Source organism: Cydia amplana, chromosome 8 (genome assembly GCF_948474715.1).
Source record: "Cydia amplana chromosome 8, ilCydAmpl1.1, whole genome shotgun sequence".
In the NCBI taxonomy this organism is placed as follows: Eukaryota; Metazoa; Arthropoda; class Insecta; order Lepidoptera; family Tortricidae; genus Cydia; species Cydia amplana.
Window position 1 is genome coordinate 6,067,139 of NC_086076.1, and position 19,791 is coordinate 6,086,929.

A 19,791-nucleotide genomic window follows, 5' to 3' on the forward strand; every position below is an offset into this window, starting at 1 on the left:
TTGAACACTTCCGACCAATTAATTTTTTGTAACTCTGTTGCGACTAGGCTATCATTAAGTACACACATTTGACGCTTATTATGTCCTATGCCGTTTCTATTTCTCCCTCCGCGTGTATCGGTTGCAGTACTGGCAGCTAGGTTGACGCCGACGAGATAGTGGTCCGACACCTTACACGTGAGCATGTGTGCGCCGGCCGAGACGATTTTAGAATCGCGCTGTAATTTATCGCAGAAAATTCACTGCGCGCACTGCGATGAAAAGTCGACGATTTGTTCATTCTCGACATGGATTTCGTACCAGTCGCCAGGCGTGAAACAATATGCAATCGCTGTATGACTGAGTATTTATACCACAAAGGTGATCTCCTTCTATTTCTATAATTAAACGGTCAACATCTAGCGTCTCATCTTGTGACTCCATTGGAGAAGCAGGTTCCGATATGTTGACTCTTGGAGAGCGAAATGCCGACTGAGGTCCGGGGTGCGATTTTATTATCGCAGTGCGCGCGGGGCCATACAACTCCGTATGCTGCAATTCACTTTGTGACAATGGCGTCGCGAGCAGTCGCGGAAAAATGTGACAAATCACAATTTTAAAATCGCTGCGATTTTTTTGTCGCATATGTAAAACAAAACTAAGTCGGTACTAGTAACGTACATAGCTTAAAAATAAATGATTCCTTATTATATTGATATTATATATTATAAATGCGAATGTAACACTGTTTGTCGGTCTGAGTCCTGAGGAAGGAAATATATATAAATATTTATCACGAAAATAACCATTCTACGCGGTCGAAGTCACGGGCAGAAGCTAGTAACTAACTAAGAATTATCTATATAACATAAAAACAAAAAATAAAGATAGGTATAATTGATTTTCAATGCAATAATGCACCCTACAGTACTTTTTCATACAGTGGACGAAAACTGACTCATACGTGGACGAAAAGTAGCTCACAGGCGGACGGAAACTGAAATAACCCTACTTTTTCAAAATATATTTTTTATAAAATAAACCGTAAATATTATTTAAGGTCACGTAATATTAACCTAAAATAGACAATATGAGCAATACAAACAAATATAGCACATTTAAGTAAGACTACTTAAATATTTTTTTTTAGCATTTCAAAGTAGACATCTCCTATAATTGGACGGTATCTGACACAATTACCCTATCCCTTCGCGCCTACATGTTTCAAATTTGCCGCCTTTTTCTACTGACAAGATCTGCTTGACCAGCTATATTATTTACTTACTTATTTACATAAGGAGATCCAACAGCTAACTAAATGACAATGGAATCTTACATAGATATATAGAGCCAATTACAGGAACTCACAAATAGATATGTAATAAAAACATATATACTTGGTCAACCAGATCTTGACAGTAGAAAAAGGCGGCAAATTTGAAAAATGTAGGCGCGAAGGGATATCATCCCATAGAAAATTTGAATTTCGCGCCTTTTTTTACTGTCAAGATTTGGTTGACCAGCTATACTTAAGTAACACGCATCACATACACACACACACACACACACACACACACACACACATTGCAAACATGAAAGAGATAAGACTCAATCCAAAACTAAACAGAACTAACAACATTCACTTACATAAATCAAACCTACTACCGGTGACAGGACACCAATATTGTAAAAACTACGAACAAAATAAGGATTGGATACTACATATACAAAGCACTCGCTTACAAGATAAATACAAAATGCCTAATTGAAACACATTTCCGTCATTATAATATAAAGACGTCTGAGAACCAAAACTAGCCACAACCAATGCCATGCCATGATTTTTTTTGTTGCACTTGCACTTGATTTGAACATAACAATGTCGGGTTTTTTTATTTAAATTCTATGCAGAGTTAGCTTGGTCCGACTTTAGATATAGATGGTCAAGCAAATCTTGTCAGTAGTAAAAGGCGCGAAATTCAAATTTTCTATGGGACGATATCCCTTCGCGCCTACATTTTTCAAATTTGCCGCCTTTTTCTACTGACAAGATCTGCTTGACCATCTATATATAAAAAACCAGATTTGTCATGAATTTGTATTGAATGAATGAATAGTAAAAACAAAATCTACCCTGGAGTCCTATGGCCTTAATGTATGGTACCATACAATTACATTAAGGCCATCCTACAAGTACGATACAAAAAACTGTGTAGTATCAAATCAAATTTAATTACACTTGGCCAGTTTTTAAGGATACATAGCATAATGTCCAAGTCGCAAAATGTGCAGGCTACGTAAAATGAGCAGATCGCAAAATGTGCAGATCTCATAATGAGCAGATCGCAAAATGTGCAGATCTCATAATGAGCAGATCGCAAAATGTGCATATCTCATAATGAGCAGATCGCATAATGTGCAGATCTCATAATGAGCAGATCTCAAAATGTGCAATCAACTCTCATAATGAGCAGGTCGTAAAATGTGTAGATTTTGAAATAGAGCTCCGATACTACAGTTCCAAAAAGCGTCATCGTTGTCAAAAAGGCTTCTGTTGATTACCGAATATTAAAATATTTTGAAACAAGTCTGGTATCTTTTTTTATTATTTTGATCCCTTATCGTAAACTTGTTTTATGAGTAAATAATTTATGAGGCAGTGCTTTGAAATATGCCCGTCGGCCTTTCAACCATGCACTTAAACTATGGACGACACACAAAGCAAACGATATAACGATATGCACCTTTCACGACCTGCACTTTTTACGATTTGCACATATTGCGGCCTGCACTTTTTACGATTTGCACATTATGCGACCTGCACTTCTTACGATTTGCACATTTTGCGACCTGCACTGTTTACGACTTGCACATTTTGCGACCTGCTCGTTTTACTACGTGCACCTTCTGCGATTTGCACTAGTGCTCATTTTGCGACTTGTACATTATGCTATGTATCCGTTTTTAAGGATGACTCTCTAAAAAGTTACTTGATTGATACTTTAAGAGGGAATATAGATTCCTCCAGTCTAAACTAAACCATGCTTTTATAAACAACAAGTGTATGGAATTAATTTCTAAGATAATTTATCAAATGTACAAAGAAAACACTATGAAAGTTGTAATTCTTTTATATCAATTTATTAAAATGTCTTGATATTATCAGAAGAAACATTTGCTTCAATTAAAAGGATTTTAAAACCATTCATAAATGAAGATGATCCACAAAGCAGAAATTGATCGTTACTGGAGAATGGTTCTAAAGATTTTAAATCTATAAACTCCAGTTTCCTATTATGCATAGGTTCCTGATACTTTGGCATACAATTTGAATTATTTATAAATACATTATATTGAAAATTCCAATAAGATTTAAACGAGTATAATTCATTTCTTAAAATAATTGTATCTGGTGATGAACAACAGAAGTATAACACTATTTTAGTGTAATCATCTTCATTGGTTAAAACATCTTGTATAATAGAAAAGAATGGAGCTATGCCAGTCCCTTGGGCAATCATAATTATTCTTTCATACTTATTAGGTACCAATTCAAAAGATCCATAGGGCCCTCTCCACAAAGTTTCTTGCCCTGGTGTCATATTACATAAATAACTTGATACTTGTCCATTCTCATATTTCTTTACAATTACCACAAAGTCATAGTCATTATTCTCAATACTATATTTGATAGGAGTATATGCTCTACTACACACTTCACCTCCAGCACTATATTTCACTAAGAAATGATCACCAGCTTTCCAAAATAGTTTTTTCCCAGTTACAGATTCAGTCCTTTTGAATGCAAGGATCATATGAAATGAACACAGTTCTAAATTATGTACAAGTGTAAACTTAGTATATTCTAATTGTGATATAGCATTTTCTTCTACCACTTCTGACAATTCCCCATTCTTTACAAAGGCTTCGTACAATTTTAGCTGTTTTTCGTAGACGTCAAATACGCACGGATTACATCCACTATTACAGCAATCTTCTTTGCTTGGTTCAATTGGCTGTCTCATGTCTTATTTTCCTTGATAAGTTGTATCCTTGACCACGTTAGTCCATAACTAAATGATGAAGAAAAGAAAGCAGTTTCATCACTTTTCGTCGAACTTTCTGCTGTTTAAAAATTACTTCTGATGAAGCGGAATAATCCATTGAGTTATTAATGTAACATACCAAGTTTCTTATGAATCTAATATTTTATAATAATTATTACATACTTTTTAATTACCCAATCAAATCAACAAAATAAACTTCCTTTATCGTATGTATAATAATAATGTACATCTTGAATCTGTCAAAAGTGATAAAAGTGTCAGTGTCAACTTAATTTTTTTGTGTCAACTTCAAGCACGCTTGTTTTTTTATCGTTTAGCCCCCTCCAGACTATGCGCGTGAATCGCGGCGCGACTTCGCAGAGCGAACATATCGCGACGTTAAATTATGACTCCACACTCGCACACTTCACGGTGAATTCGCAGTTTGGTTCGCGCCAAGATGGCGGAAAAGCATCAGCTGATCGAGTTTAACTGTCATTTATCTACGGCATCATACTTGCTGTGGCTATTTTTCCATTTTGTTTTGTTGTTAAACCGTAAATTATAGACGCTTTATATAATATAATTAATATTAATCTTGCAACTGATGAGCCAAAATAGTGAGTAATGTGGAGTCTTGCTAGTTCGCGCTTCGCGCCTCCTTTGACGTGGGCCGAAAAACCGACAATAAATGGGGAATAATGCGCGAAGGCGTGAACAATCTGCGAAATCGACGCCACACTCGCGTTCGCGGCTTCGCACCGCGATTCGCGCACGAGTGTGGAGGGCCCTTTTCCTCTAGGTTTCCTTAAAACTTCTATAGACGTTGCGACATATGGCATAGAGTCTGTGCGGAAAGAGAAGAGTCGTAGATTGTATTGGGCCCCATACATTCCACGACTCTTCTCTTTCCGCACAGACTGTATGCCATATGTCGCAACGTCTATAGAAGTTTTAAGAAAACCATAAGGAAACCTAGACCCTACGATTTTAGACCCCCGTGGGTATAGCAAATTTTAGACTCCCGTAGGTATAGCAAATTTCATCGAAATCATTAGAAACGTTTCCGAAATCCCCGAAATGTATATAAAGTCCGTCAACCAAATCTTGTCAGTAGTAAAAGGCGGCAAATTTGAAAAATCGCGGGTTAGCAACACTGTGTTCGAATAATTCCAAAATGCGTGTCATCTGTGTTTTATCTGTGGAATGTGGATCGTGAACGACAGCCGTCACCTTATTTGTTTTCATTTGGTTTTCATTCTGAATCGTTTTTGTTTCAAGAGATATTTCTGCTGTCACCATTAAATACCAATACATTAAATAAGAATAAGCAAAGCTAAGGGGCCTACAATGTACAATCATGCTCGTTGATGGTAAACATTACTAAAAATTGAGGTTATGACAAGTACATACTGGAAGAACTCTTTCGAACTTTTAAGATTATGTTCAGTTTTTTTGTTTTAGGGTTAAAAGGCATAAATAAAATTAAAACGTATGCCTAAATCTATCCAACAAGACCATAAATTGTGTCCTGGAAACCGTCCATAGGCCCACATGTCTAATATTTTCAGCAATCAGTTGTGACTATTTACAAAGATGCAATAGAATACTACAGAGTAGAACCGTATTATGCTTGGTTGAAGTGACCCGGTAACATTGGTAACTTCATTATATTTTTTCAATTAATGACCTGAATTATAGTGTACGCTAAAGTGACCCTCATCTTATTTACCTTTAAATTAAATAAACACCCAAATATCAGTTGTTTTATTTTTAATATGTAATCCTATTGTACAATATATACCAATCAAAAAAATTACACAGGTCATATTCATCCAGAAGAGTACACTAATTTACATTAACAAGTGGCATATTATATTGTAAATAACAAATATATGCACTATCTAATTATCTGCATTTTGATATGATTTTATTTTAGTAAACATAGATAGGGAACAAAGAGAATATAAGCACTACGATAGCGAGTTGTTTTTGATATCTTCAAATTTGTTCATCAATTTGATTAACATTGTTTTAACATCGCTTTTAAATTGTCCGTCCATGTTTCAAATTTTTTCAATAAACCGCGAGTGACAATTTGAATTGACGTACGCAGGGCGCGCTCAGCGGAAAAAAAAATCTTTTGGCTCGATGTACATTGCTGCTATTCTTAGCGCAATACTGCTCTTTGAGTGTTGCCCTACTTGCTACTGACAAGATTTGGTTGACGGACTATATATATAGATGGTCAACCAAATCTTGTCAGTAGAAAAAGGCGCGAAATTCAAATTTACTATGGGACGATATCCCTTCGCGCCTACATTTTTCAAATTTGCCGCCTTTTTCTATTGACAAGATCTGCTCGATCATCTATATGTATTTCGCACGGCAGCTTTTTCAACACGCGTTAAAAAAAGTGCTTGAATCTGTCAACACTCTAAATTCGATTTAACGACCAAGGCTTAAAGTCGAAAATCCAACAACGCTTGATAAAAAGCGCCACCGCTGTCGTGTGAATAAATACACAGGCCTTGTGACGTAAGGGTATGCGCGCACGGGCAACTTTTGTCGCCGCGACTATTTTGTTTGTCTCTCACGTCAAGTCTATGGGTTAGTATGGAAGTGCACACACGTAGCGACGCGACTCCCGGGAGACTTTTTTGTCCACGGGTTCGGAGACAAGCCCGCGACGCAACTGTCTCCTTCCCTATTGGTTTAAATGCTAGTGCGCGCACGGGCGACAAATAAAGCTGGCCACACACACTAGGTTTTGCGTGTCGGTTTTGCTTGTGCAAGCAAAACCAACAGGCACGACCGAGTTCCATAGGGTACACACACGTAACGACAAACCTGCACAAACTCTCAGTTCAAACCATCATGGCACCGGTAGCGGTGGTTGACGTAGACGCAATAGCGCTATTAGGTTTATATTTCGTCAGCCATACACGCATACAAACCATGAATCCACTCCACACTTAAAAATAATAAAACTGGCCAAGTGCGAGTGGGACTCGCGCATAAAGGGTACCGTACCATTATCTATAAAAACGGAAAAAAAATCATGTGTTGTATGGGAGCCCCACTCCGACTCGCACTTGACCGGTTTTTTAGTATTTGTTGTACTAGAGGCAACAGAAATAGATCATCTGTGAACATTTCAACAGTCTAACTAGCATAGTTCATGAGATACAGCCTAGTGACAGACGAACGGACGGACAGTGGAGTCTTAGTAAAGGGTCCCGTTTTACCCTTTGGTTACGGAACCCTAAATATCTACTAAAAATCCTCTACAATTGCATTTCGTTTGCGAGACGACATTGTTGCACAGTGACGTGCGACCTATCCCCTCGGCAATCACTGGATAACTGAACTGAAGCCTATCAAGCCTGCCAGCCACACACGTTCAGTTATGCCTGCGCAAGCGAAGTGCGCAAGCACAACCGACAGGCAAAAAATATGAATTTTGATATTTTCAATTTTGCTTGCGCAGGCAAGGAGTTTGCTTGCGCAGGCAAGGAGTCATGTCATACACACGTTCAGTTATGCCTGCACAAGTGAACTGTGCAGGCATAACCATCGGTTATAACCTAGTGTGTGTGGCCGGCTTAAGTCACCGGACGGCCAGATGCCTCTCGACCGCCGCGGCGAGAGCTTGTATGTGTACGTGTACTGATACGCGCCCGCATTCAATACGAAGTAAAATGCTGGTCGTAGAAGATGATAATCAGAGATGCGATTTATTTGAAATACTTCTATTTAAAATGCAAAATACCTATTTTGTATTTTGCATTTAAATGCCTTTTAGTAAAAAACATTTTGTATTTTATTTGAAATACTTTTCGAGATGTATTTTGCATTTTTAATATTCATTTCAAAATGCAAAATACTTTGTGATTAAGTTTAGCCAACATTACCAGTCAAACAAAATGAAAAGAACGAATGACGCTTGTATTGCCGAATTTGACCGATAGAGGCGTCTGCTAGCCATGCGCGCCCTTTTTAGGGTTCCGTAGCCAAATGGCAAAAAACGGAACCCTTATAGATTCGTCATGTCTGTCTGTCTGTCTGTCTGTCTGTCCGTCTGTCCGTCTGTCCGTCTGTCTGTCCGTCCGTATGTCACAGCCACTTTTCTCCGAAACTATAAGAACTATACTGTTGAAACTTGGTAAGTAGATGTATTTTGTGAACCGCATTAAGATTTTCACACAAAAATAGAAAAAAAACTATACATTTTTGGGGTTCCCCATACTTCGAACTGAAACTCAAAATTTTTTTTTTCATCAAACCCATACGTGTGGGGTATCTATGGATAGGTCTTCAAAAATGATATTGAGGTTTCTAATATAATTTTTTTCTAAACTAAATAGTTTGCGCGAGAGACACTTCCAAAGTGGTAAAATGTGTGTCCCCCCCCCCCTGTAACTTCTAAAATAAGAGAATGATAAAACTAAAAAAAATATATTATGTACATTACCATGTAAACTTCCACCGAAAATTGGTTTGAACGAGAAATTTATACAATAAACTTTTTCATTTTTTTTTTTCATCTAGTAAGTAGTTTTTTTTATACGTCATAAATCGCCTAAATACGGAACCCTTCATGGGCGAGTCCGACTCGCACTTGGCCGCTTTTTTTTCTTTGGTCAGAGTGCGCGCCTTATAGCCGTTTAGACTCGCGGCTCGGCTCGCGGCGCGTCTCGTGGCTCGCCTCGACACACTCGCATTCGGCTTGTCATACGGTTATAAACCTTATGCCGTGCCGTTAGTGTTTAAATTATATTAGCTCGACGAGCTTGCGAGCCACGAGAGTCTAAACCGGCTATTATGTCTGACTAGTGTCAATGTGAAACGAAAATGACGAACATTATCTATTCTATGGCTATTCTCATGATAAATACCTAAAATAAATAAAAATATCTGAGATTTGGTCAAAAGGTATTTTATTTTGAAAAAGTATTTTGAAAATACCTATTTTGCATTTAGCATTTGAAATACAAAACGCAAAACTATTTGGTATTTTGCATTTGAAATAGTAAATCTAAAAAGTATTTTGCATTTTGTATTTAAATGCTTTTTTAAAACCATTTTGTACATCTCTGATGATAATCGACAATAGTAGGCTAATTGAAGAAGTGGAATGGAGACCTCTATATATTTTCTCTTTATATTTCTTATATTTTCTCTATATATTTCTCAATAAAAAAAAAATTGTAATAATTATTTATTAAGTAGAATTCTTTATTTAACTTAAACAACATAGTCATAATGGATGCATCCAATATTGACTTTTTCGACGTTTTCATCGGTTTTTTTAATACGAGTGCAACGACCACAGCCGTCTCTTCCAAATCCATGTTGATGACTGCGTAGAAAAAGTCGTGTTGCTGTCGCTGTCGCTCTCGTGCGCGCATCACGGCGAGGAGGCGATTAATTTATCGTAAGAGACAAATAAGTCGCCTGGCGACTAAGTTGCCCGTGCGCGCACACCCTAAAAAAAACATGACATAAAAAGCGGCCAAGTGCGAGTCGGACTCGCCCATGAAGGGTTCCGTATTTAGGGGATTTACGACGTATTAAAAAAAAACTACTTACTAGATCTCGTTCAAACCAATTGTCGGTGGAAGTTTGCAATGCATGGTAATGTACATCATATATTTTTTTTACTTTTAGGGTATGCGTATGGGTTTGATGAAAAAAAAATTTTTTATAGTTTCAGTTCAAAGTATGGGGAACCCCCAAATATTATTGTATTTTTTCTATTTTTGTGTGAAAATCTTAATGCGGTTCACAGAATACATCTATAGCTGGTCAACCAAATCTTATCAGTAAAAAAGGCGCGAAATTCAAATTTTCTATGGGACGATATCCCTTCGCGCCTACATTTTTCAAATTTGCCGCCTTTTTCTACTGTCAAGATCTGGTTGACCAAGTATACTTACCACAGACTTAAATATTTAAGTCTGTGATACTTATCAAGTTTCAACAGTATAGTTCTTATAGTTTCGGAAAAAAGTGGCTGTGACATACACGGACAGACAGACAGACAGACATGACGAATCCATAAGGGTTCCGTTTTTTGCCATTTGGCTACGGAACCCTAAAAACCATAACTCCCGTGGGAGCTAGTAAAATTTACTTTTATTGTAAAAAGTTTATCTTACTTCTTTCCTGTTTTATTACTCCCTACTTAATAAGGTTCTAATTTGAAACTATAGTACATTTCAGTCTTTCAAGCAAAGACCAGCATAGTGCGTTATTTTGAATTTGTTTGCCTTCGCAAACAAGCTAACTTTTTTTAGCTTTTCACACTTAAACATTGGCGCCCTCTACACAGACGCCAGAATAAACGCTGCCGCCGGTTCCCGGTTCGTTCGCCGCCCGCCATTGCGATAACGCTCGCAGTAAACAACTGTGTAAGTAATTTTATTCGCGCTTATTTCGTGTGATTTACTATTCTATTTAATTTTATTTCTAATTCTTGGTTCAATATCTACGTAAAATAATACTGTGCGTCTTTAGTTCGTTGGTAGAAAACATATCGTCATTTATTCAATCCAAGCAGACTCCATTACCTATATGAAGATGTAATGGCTTCGTACGCTTGGTATCGTTGAAAATTGTTTTCGTGTTTGACCTTTTAAGATAACTAATTACTTGCGGTTTTGTGGTAAAATTAATGAAATTTTCTCTATTTTCATTTTGTTTCATAAAATTTGCCGCCTAAAAAAGTAAATAAGCTCGAAATTGTGTTGGCGTCGCCTGTCGAGTTTTCTGACCTGTAACTGAATATTGACTTTTTTAGTCTTTTGTTTCTTCGAAGTGAGTAAAGTTAAACTGCAGTTATTGTCAAATTTAATGTTAATATTAGCGATGTACGCCGTATGTTTGTGATATATATTTATCTTTGAGAATTTTTAATCAATATCACTATGTATTGTGTAGTGTTAGCAACGCATTCACGAAATGGAGCCTATCCCGCTCAATATTGAATAAACTGTTTCATAAAAGAGTATTTTCTAATTTAGGAATAAAGATGTGCAACATTTGTATTTTTTTATAAGACCTTCCTCTTAATTCAATATTTGTATTTCTTGTTAAAATTTAATATATTTTTATTTTAGATTTGCCTGTAGAGGTGTAATTTATTTCACACAAAATGTCTGATGATGGTTCAACTGCTGTGGAGAAGAAGGGCCGTGGCAGACCTAAAGCCAATGGAACACAAGCTGTAAGTTTCATAGCAGACAAATAAAATAAATCAATGTTTACTTTAATTCTAGAAACAGTTAATTATTTATTTCATTTCAGGAGGCCAAAGCAGATACAAAGAAAAGAGGTAGACCACCAGCGGCTACAAAAGCTAAGGAATCAACAAAGTCCTCTGATGATGAAGCGCCGGTAGCGAAACGAGGGCGCGGCAGGCCCAAGGGATCTAAGAAAAAGGCGGCAGCTCCTAAGGCTAAGGTACAATTCCTTTTGTTTTTTTTTTATTTGTCATATATATTTGCAAATTGGATTTTAATAGGATTGAGATGAATTTGAATTTGTGTGAAAACTAAAAAATGCAATGTTCTATGCAGGGTGGCAGTGGAGAGGGCCGAGGGCGAGGTCGGCCGCGCAAGGACGCGCCGCCGCCCCGAAAGGACGCCGCCTCCACTGAGGAGGAGCAAGATGATGAAGATGAGGATGAGGGCTCCGACCAGTAAATACTTTGATTCTTGACACTACTACACTACACTCGTTCTTAGTGTAATTTGTTCTTCAATATAAGGCGTAATGTGTCTGTCGGGATTCATTCATTGTGTTGTAGACGGTTGACTCACTGCAAATATCTGCTAACATAGGGTTATCTCGACGGCATTGAACTCTTGGAGTCCTGTCTACCCAGAGTTTGGTCATGTCCGAAAAAACATTATTGTTTACATTGTATGATAAAATTGATAAAAATCCCCCTATAAAATGTTATTGTAACATTTGTTCGACAAAAAATTAGTTGAATGAAATAAAATTCTGCTCTGACATGGGTAAAGTTTGGGCTGAGGACTCTCCCTAGAAACGTACAACTTTAAGATATAATTTGTAAGATCCATTTTGTAGATTTATTGTAATAGGTATTGCGTAATCTGATTTATGATAAGAAAAATTGAAATCATATGACTTTGTAGATTAATTAATTTGACTTCAGGGTCAAGTATTATTTTCTGTAATAAATATTTTCATTTTGATTTATTTTTATTTTTTCCCCAATTTTATTATTGTACACCTTGAAATAGTTATTTAATGGAATATTTTTGGAACTATAATATTTGTGGTATTTGTGTCGCTGTTACACGAAGTTAGAGTATCATGTAAGTAGTTGTATGAGTAGAGCTGTTTTGTATTGTCTTTATTTTATATTCGGAGCAGACTGAAAATCAAGTTTTTAGTCATTTATTGAGTGTATGTGCGTGAATGTACAATTTTAGAACAAAATATAAATAAATCTATGAAACCCCTTGTGCATTTACATATTTTATTGATATTAGCGTTTCATCTAATTATTTATATTTCAATTCAACCACTGCCGACTTCTAAAAGTATAATATTTTTGAGTATAATACCAAAACATAATCTTGCCAAATTGCTATTGTGAAATCGTTTAACATTTATAATTTCATCGAAATCATCACAGCAGTTTTCTTGAAACTAGTTTTGTTGGTTTTGCTCCCGAGGGCCTACCATGAAAAACTAAAAATTCGTTAGTGATCCTGCTATATATAGTTGGTCAAACCAAATTTGTCAGTAAATACGAATAAAAAAAACTATACTCATCCTTTTCTTTTGGGTGCTAGTACTAGTGTAAGAGAAAGATAGTATGATTCTCTCTGTCTATGTTTGAAATGAGACAGTCCTTTGACAAACTATACAATATAGCCGTAACACTGGAATACCGCACCGCACCATAGCTGATAAGTGAGTGCGAGAAAGAAATATCTCACTCTCACTTATGCTTTTACCTCTGCGCATCGCCTAGTAGCTATAGTGTGTACACTAGTACTAGCACCTAAAAGAAAAGGATGAGTATAGTTTTTTTGTTCCTATTTACTGACAAGATTTGGTTGACCCAGTATAGTGGCATCTCTCTCTGTCACTCTCAATTCGCCTTTGGGGTAAAAGAGAAAGATGTCCGCAATTTGCCAACTTAGGTGTTCGTGGTAGACACTCAAGAGTACTCGGAACGGAAATCGCAACTGGGATTACCGCGAACATCGAAGTTCTCAATTTGCGGGTATCTCTTTTACATTAGAGTAGAGTGACAGAGAAAGACGCCCTCTGACGTCACAACAACAAAATTAGCAGATTACGTTCCAATCAGCGATTTGTAGGAATATATACTTGGTCAACCAGACCTTGACAGTAGAAAAAGGCGGCAAATTTGAAAAATGTAGGCGCGAAGGGATATCGTCCCATAGAAAATTTGAATTTCGCGCCTTTTTTTTACTGACTAGATTTGGTTGACCAGCTATAAGAGTCCTTAATAGTAACAGTTCATTGCCATATTAAGTAGAATTAAAGATTATTGTGTATTTATTTATAGTTGGTCAAACCAATTTGTCAGGACAGTCCTTTGACAAACTATAGATAAATCCATATAATATTTTGATTTATTTGAGTAAAAATTTGAACCAAACTCTACAATGGAATGGAACGCACCTGGTACTCCACAGATAAAGAAATGCAATACAGATTCACCTCGTACGGTACACAATATGATTTATTTTAGTTTCTAAAGTTGGTAAGGTCAATGTGGCTAATTCCATCATAGGGCCGTATTCCGTCTACTAGTGTTTTTCTCGAACCACAAACAAAATTGATAATTTCATACAAAGCAGCGATTGCTTTTAGCAATCAAAAGCAGATGTTTTTTTCTTTCTACGATTAAGAATCGAAGTACCCTCGTGGACGGAATAGTCCCTATGAGGCTATGACGGAATTAGCCACATTGAACTTACTTACCTAAGTTTATTAACTGAATGGAGTGGATGGATTGAATATAAAACGCGTATAGGGAGCGTGCATGAACTATAGGAGGCAGCACAGGAGTCGTCAGATTTTCGGCGCGAGGCGTAAATGTGAAGTTTATAGCCGTAACTAACACACTATCCGGCGCACCCATAGTGCTCTCACTTGGTGCCAAGTGACCTTGGTGTATTGCGCTGCGGTGGTGTGATACGGCTATTATGCTTCCGATGTAGCCCACAAAATATGAGTACCTATGGACCGTGCGCGTTGGAGGGTCTGCATTCTTGTGGCCAGAATCGGAACCATGTACGTATAGTTTGTCAAAGGACTGTCTCATTTCCAACATAGACAGAGATAATCATACTAGCTTTGTCTTACTCTAGTACTAGCACTCAAAAGAAAAGGATGAGTATAGTTTTTTTTGTTCTTATTTACTGCTAATTTGGTTTGACCAACTATATATACTTTGACAAAGCAAGTGCTACCATCTACCCTTCTTGTACGTTTTCTTGTGCATAGTAGTAGTTTCTGCCCTCAGTTCTCAGTACAAAATTGTATGTAGACTACCTATTTTTCCTACAAAATAAATATTGCACTTAATGTTCGCTAACATCACATTGTGATTGACGCCTACAGTTTAATTTGTGTGTAATGTGTTGGCCAACCTAACAGTCCTTTATTTGAGTATACGAATCTTCTCGCTGACTGACTACAGTACAGTTTACGTTATCTGCGTACTTGTGCGTGCCTTGTCGTCGTGAAGTGGACTCGTGAAGTTTGTTTCCGTCCGTTGAGAAATATTTAGTGAAATAGACGTACCATGCAGTCATGTAATGATTTCTCAGTAAATTTTTATAAATTTTAATACGATGCATTTCGATTTACAATTGCGAAAAGTGTGATTACAATAGCGGTGTCGTTTACAGGAGTGCCTTGGAAAAGTTTTACAACGAATTCTAAAGTTGTTCAAGTGTTGTTGTTCTGCTTTAACTGTTTTATAATGTGTGAATAAGGCTTCTAAGTGTTTTGATAAGAAGAGGATTGTTGCAATTCAAAGGTTGGTACTGTTGTCTACAGCATGATTCGTTGTAGCGTGCTAATCTAAACTAAAGCAGGTTTCGTGCACAAATGACGTAGAATGTTGTAGTAACTACTCTAATGTTTTCTATTGTGTGTTGAACTTCAGCGTATATATTGCAAATTTTGTTGTATACTCGAGAACTTTAGTTCTTATGTGACAAAATAATACCCTTTCAACAACGATTTAAAGTTTTTACATCTATAAATTCACGCATGCAATTAGTTGTCACAACAATTCTCTATCCAATTTAATTTCTTAACATACTTCGATTTGCTGGAGGGTAATATCATTCAAGAGGGTAGAATCATTCACTGAAATTGCTTTTAATGAGGTAGGTATAAATTATAAACTCAAATGAATAATAATAATACATTATTTTATTCATGCACCATACCATAATAATACCCCTTGAGACAGAGCAGCTGAAAGAGCATTTTATGACCAAAATCATAATTATAGCGTTCCATTCTATATCAAAATGAGTTCAGAATTTGAATGGGATCACTTTGTAGTTTAAAATATGGAACATGTATGTTTATGTGGACCAAATTGATAATTATGTGAAAAGATTTAAGTTAAGAGGTGTAACATAGTTGCTTACGGTTAAGATTGATTTTTAATTAATTCTTTATGACAAATTTATAATAGACAACAGACAGCAAATACTCATTCCGTTTGAAATGTAGCAAATAATCTTAATTGTAATCTAATCACAATTGAATTTCGACACAAGCATTATAGACAGAATTGTTTTTAGTGACGAAAAATATAGTATTTAAAAATACAAATAATATACGTACAAAATTTTGTGAAACTTGCAATGTTCCTAGAGTCTGTGCGGAAAGAGAAGAGTTGTAGTATGGGCCCCGATGCATATGTTTTCGTCTAGTCAGACCATTTTTTGAGGTTCTTGCATTTGTACAAATATAATGTTTTAGTTCAAAAATCACTAATATTTAATGCTTATACTAATGTACTTTAATTTTATATGGTAATATTCTACAATAACTAATCCAAATATGTACAAGAAATACCGTTTGTACTAAAATGAAAAAAATTACGATTTTTTATTTGACGGGTAGGAATATAGCAGATGTGAAAAGGGCTATTACTAGGGAAAGCCTTGCCTTTGCTGAAGGGCAAGCAGACAAAGAATACAAAAGATGGGAGATAATAAAGATAATGTGCAACTGTTCTTTGTTCTGTAAATAAAGGCTATTTTATTTTATTTTTTAGGGAAAGCAACATGGCTCTGCCAATGTACTGACAATTTTGTTTCGAGCCCATGCATGCAGCAGTGCTGTAGGCACAGACTTGTCATTTTCGCGCTCGCGCTTGACAGACAGCTGAAGTGTGCGAAAGGGAAGCCATCACGTATATGAACATCGCATGAGTGCGAAAGAGTCAGACTACAAATGAGAAAACGTGACCATTTTTGAGTTTGACGACGGCCGCGGACGGCCAAGAGCGTATCACCGTAATTTTCAATTTGAAAAATATACACAAATTCGGAAGAAAACTATTTGATAAAGTAATACAATGAAGATAGTGTCTTGTAGTGTACCGGATTTCAGTGTCACGGGGCCAAATAAACCTAGCAAATACTTATTTCAGAGGCATAATGATATTCCGAGCGAAATTTTATTAACGATATTTTGTCAAATTAACAGCATAAAAAGTGTAAGAAGCCGGTTTATACAGTTGATTATAAGTTATTCTTCCTTTGTGTGCTAATATTTTATCATATTACTTAATAATTTAAAATATTTTGTGTAAAAACATAAACTGTTACTTTACGCTAGGGCTTGACAAAATGTTCAGATGACAGTATCGATAACTTGTCGGTATATTAATAGCTATGTAATCATTTCTTCACAAGACATAATTAAGATATTAACCTTTATAACCGACTTCAAATAATAACGATTGTTATACCTTTTTGAAGGTGCAGATGTTTAGCAGTAAATTTAAACTTCACTTTCCAACACAGTAAGAGTTAGACCAGCCATTCTCAAATTGTGTTCCGCGGAACCCTAGGGTTCCGCGACACCCCTGAAGGGGTTCCGCAAAATTTAGAATAATAAAATAAGCATAATTATTATGCTTATTAATAAAAAAATACACTTCTAAAAACTATTGTTTTATTGTAGGGTTCCATCAAGTATTTCGCTTTCCAAAAGGGTTCCGTCAAAAAAAAAGATTGAGAACCGCTAAGTTAGACTAAGATAAGGCTGTAACGATTTTGATAGCACACGCAGTGCAGGTGTTATTTTATACATCATAATGTCGTAGAATTTTAACGTTTAAAATAACACATTTGAAAAAGTAGTCGATAAAGCAATCAAACACCGACAGATTATTAATATGTTGTAACATGACATCACTATTTTTGATCTCACATAGACAATTTACGCACACACTTGCATTTCATTTTTGGTCGCACTTTTGAAGATTGACAGTTGTTCTTGTCTATTCTAATTCTATGGCTGTAGGGGAGGACAATATGATTTGGACAATGTTTTTGAAAGCAATAAAAGTCTCATGCAATTTTATTAAGTAGATTAAAATAAACTAGATTAAAAATTACTTTTATGGTTCCCATTACTGGGTCATTTTATGTTCATGTGTAAAATTTATAAGAAAAAACAAAATTATTGGATGGAACTAGACATTACTAATTTGCATCGGGGCTCGTATGTATTGGATCCCATCCATTTCACGACTCTTCTCTTTCCGCACAAACTCTGTATGTTGGTTTTAAAATCTGCAAAACATTTTTTATTTATCAATTATTGGTGTATTTTGATTCAGTAACTTAAAGTTTGAGTTGAAGCTGAAGAGTTTGTCCTTAGGGTGTCCTTAGGTCAAAAATACTTTAAAGCTCTATTGAAACCTAAAACATGTTTGCTTTAGAAAATAACATCCAAACTACTACCTACCATTTATTAAATTACCAATTTTTTAAGTATCAGTAAGTTCTTATCACAAATCCAATTATTGATAACCATGTATAAAATGGACCATGTACATTGTATAAAAAAAAAAAAAATTACCCACAATTATTTTTTTAAGGTGCTAAGTTCCTTAACATCTCTGAACAAGAGTTCATTCTCATGATAGAGCTGACAAATAGATGGACAGTGAAGGCCTAATAATAAGATGAAGTAATCTTCAATCAATTTAGGATAGTTTCAAAGTACGTAATATGTTAGAGTCAACTGCAAAATATAGATTTTAAAGTTCAAATGTTATCTGTCTCTGACTATTTAGCACAGACAGTGTTCACACACTTTTTCATTCTGATAAAATATAAATTAATTAACTGTGATCATATTATATTATCATTCTTTTCTGCCTGTTGTATGAAATATCTGCTTCTGGATATCCTCCTTTAGGTCGCCAGAGGCCGCAAGTTCACATTAGTTGTATTTGCACAAATAGGGCTCTTGAGATTATTTTTTATTTCATACTGAGACTAGAGATGCATTAAGAACATAATATTTGTGCATATACATATTGCCTATGGGCGCTTTTATAAATGCTTGTAACTTGTATTATTTGTAATACAAATGGAAGTGTTTTTAGGTTACAGGTCTTCATTAAGTGACCTGCTAGTGAGCTATAACCTTAATATTATGGCAATAAAGTCTTCTTCATATATTCGAACGAGCGAGCGAAGCGAAGCGAAGTTCTTACATTCGACTTTGAACATGCGGCTGGCTAGCGGCACGTCCCGGCATTTCGATGTTTTTAAGCTGAACTGTCAGAAGATAGTTTGATACACAACAACTTAAGTAAATGTGTTCTAATTTAAATGAAATTGGGTAAACGTGTAGTTGAGGGCATTATATTTTAGTCATTAAATTATGAACAGGCTCGATCAAGGGGTTATTGAGCTAATAGAGCTTAGAAGGCCAAAAAGCTGTTTGTGAGGGGTCTAGTTATTCTGGTCATTTTATTAGCAAGAAAGTATGGTCGAGTTTGGTATCAAATGAAAGTGTTCGGCTTACACTTTTATAATATCGTTTTTAAATTTACCATTTTGAAATAATTAGCAAGATAAAAATAAAATAAAATAAACATAATATAGGTATTTGACATTTGACAGGAAATATTTCGGCTTACCACAGATACAGTTTATTTTAATCTCTATGGTGACATAAGGCCGTAACACACTATCGCACCGCACCGCGACCTTGGTGCGTCGCACCCATAAGTGAGAGCAAGAAAGAGATATCTGTTTCTCGCTCCACAGACCTTGCACTAAATCCACGCGATTTTTGATCCATTGCCGCCTCTATAGCGACATAAAATAGTAGAAATTAAATAAAATGGAACTCAAAAATGTCCATACTAAATTGTTGCCATGTATTGTGTAAAAATGTGACAGTTACGTACGAAGTGGCGCTCTCATTTATTAACCGACTTCTAAATCTCAAGGAGGAGGTTATCAAATTCGATTGTGTTTTTTTTAGGGTTCCGTACCTCAAAAGGAAAAAACGGAACCCTAATAGGATCACACGTGTGTCTGTCTGTCCGTCCGTCTGTCAGAGCCTATTTTCTCCGAAACTACTGGACCAATTAAGTTGAAATTTGGCTCACATATGTAAGTTTGTGACCCAAAGATGGACGTGTAACGTAAATAAATGAATTTTAAATGTGGAGGCCATGTTTTGGGGGTAA

General features: G+C 36.0%; 3 protein-coding genes across 3 annotated transcripts in view; 2 read left to right on the forward strand and 1 right to left on the reverse strand.

Annotated features, from left to right (window-relative positions):
- Positions 1-3,107: 3,107 nt before the first annotated feature.
- On the reverse strand, positions 3,108-4,052 carry LOC134650527 (NADH-cytochrome b5 reductase-like). Its single transcript, XM_063505483.1, has one exon. It carries the CDS (start codon positions 4,002-4,004, stop codon positions 3,123-3,125), a length of 882 nt encoding a protein of 293 aa, XP_063361553.1. The 5' UTR covers positions 4,005-4,052; the 3' UTR covers positions 3,108-3,122.
- A 6,238-nt stretch (positions 4,053-10,290) lies between these two features.
- Positions 10,291-12,250, forward strand: LOC134650024 (high mobility group protein HMG-I/HMG-Y-like). The gene is made up of 4 exons (XM_063504844.1): positions 10,291-10,438; positions 11,147-11,253; positions 11,334-11,489; positions 11,606-12,250. The coding sequence occupies exons 2-4, from the start codon at positions 11,182-11,184 to the stop codon at positions 11,729-11,731; spliced, it is 354 nt and encodes a 117-aa protein (XP_063360914.1). The 5' UTR covers positions 10,291-10,438; positions 11,147-11,181; the 3' UTR covers positions 11,732-12,250.
- Positions 12,251-14,757: 2,507 nt separating this feature from the next.
- LOC134650323 (uncharacterized) overlaps positions 14,758-19,791 on the forward strand; it is a 106,316-nt gene continuing 101,282 nt past the window's right edge. The window contains exon 1 of the mRNA XM_063505283.1: positions 14,758-15,084. The gene's annotated coding sequence lies outside the window, so the exon portion shown is untranslated. The remainder of the gene's footprint in view (positions 15,085-19,791) is intronic.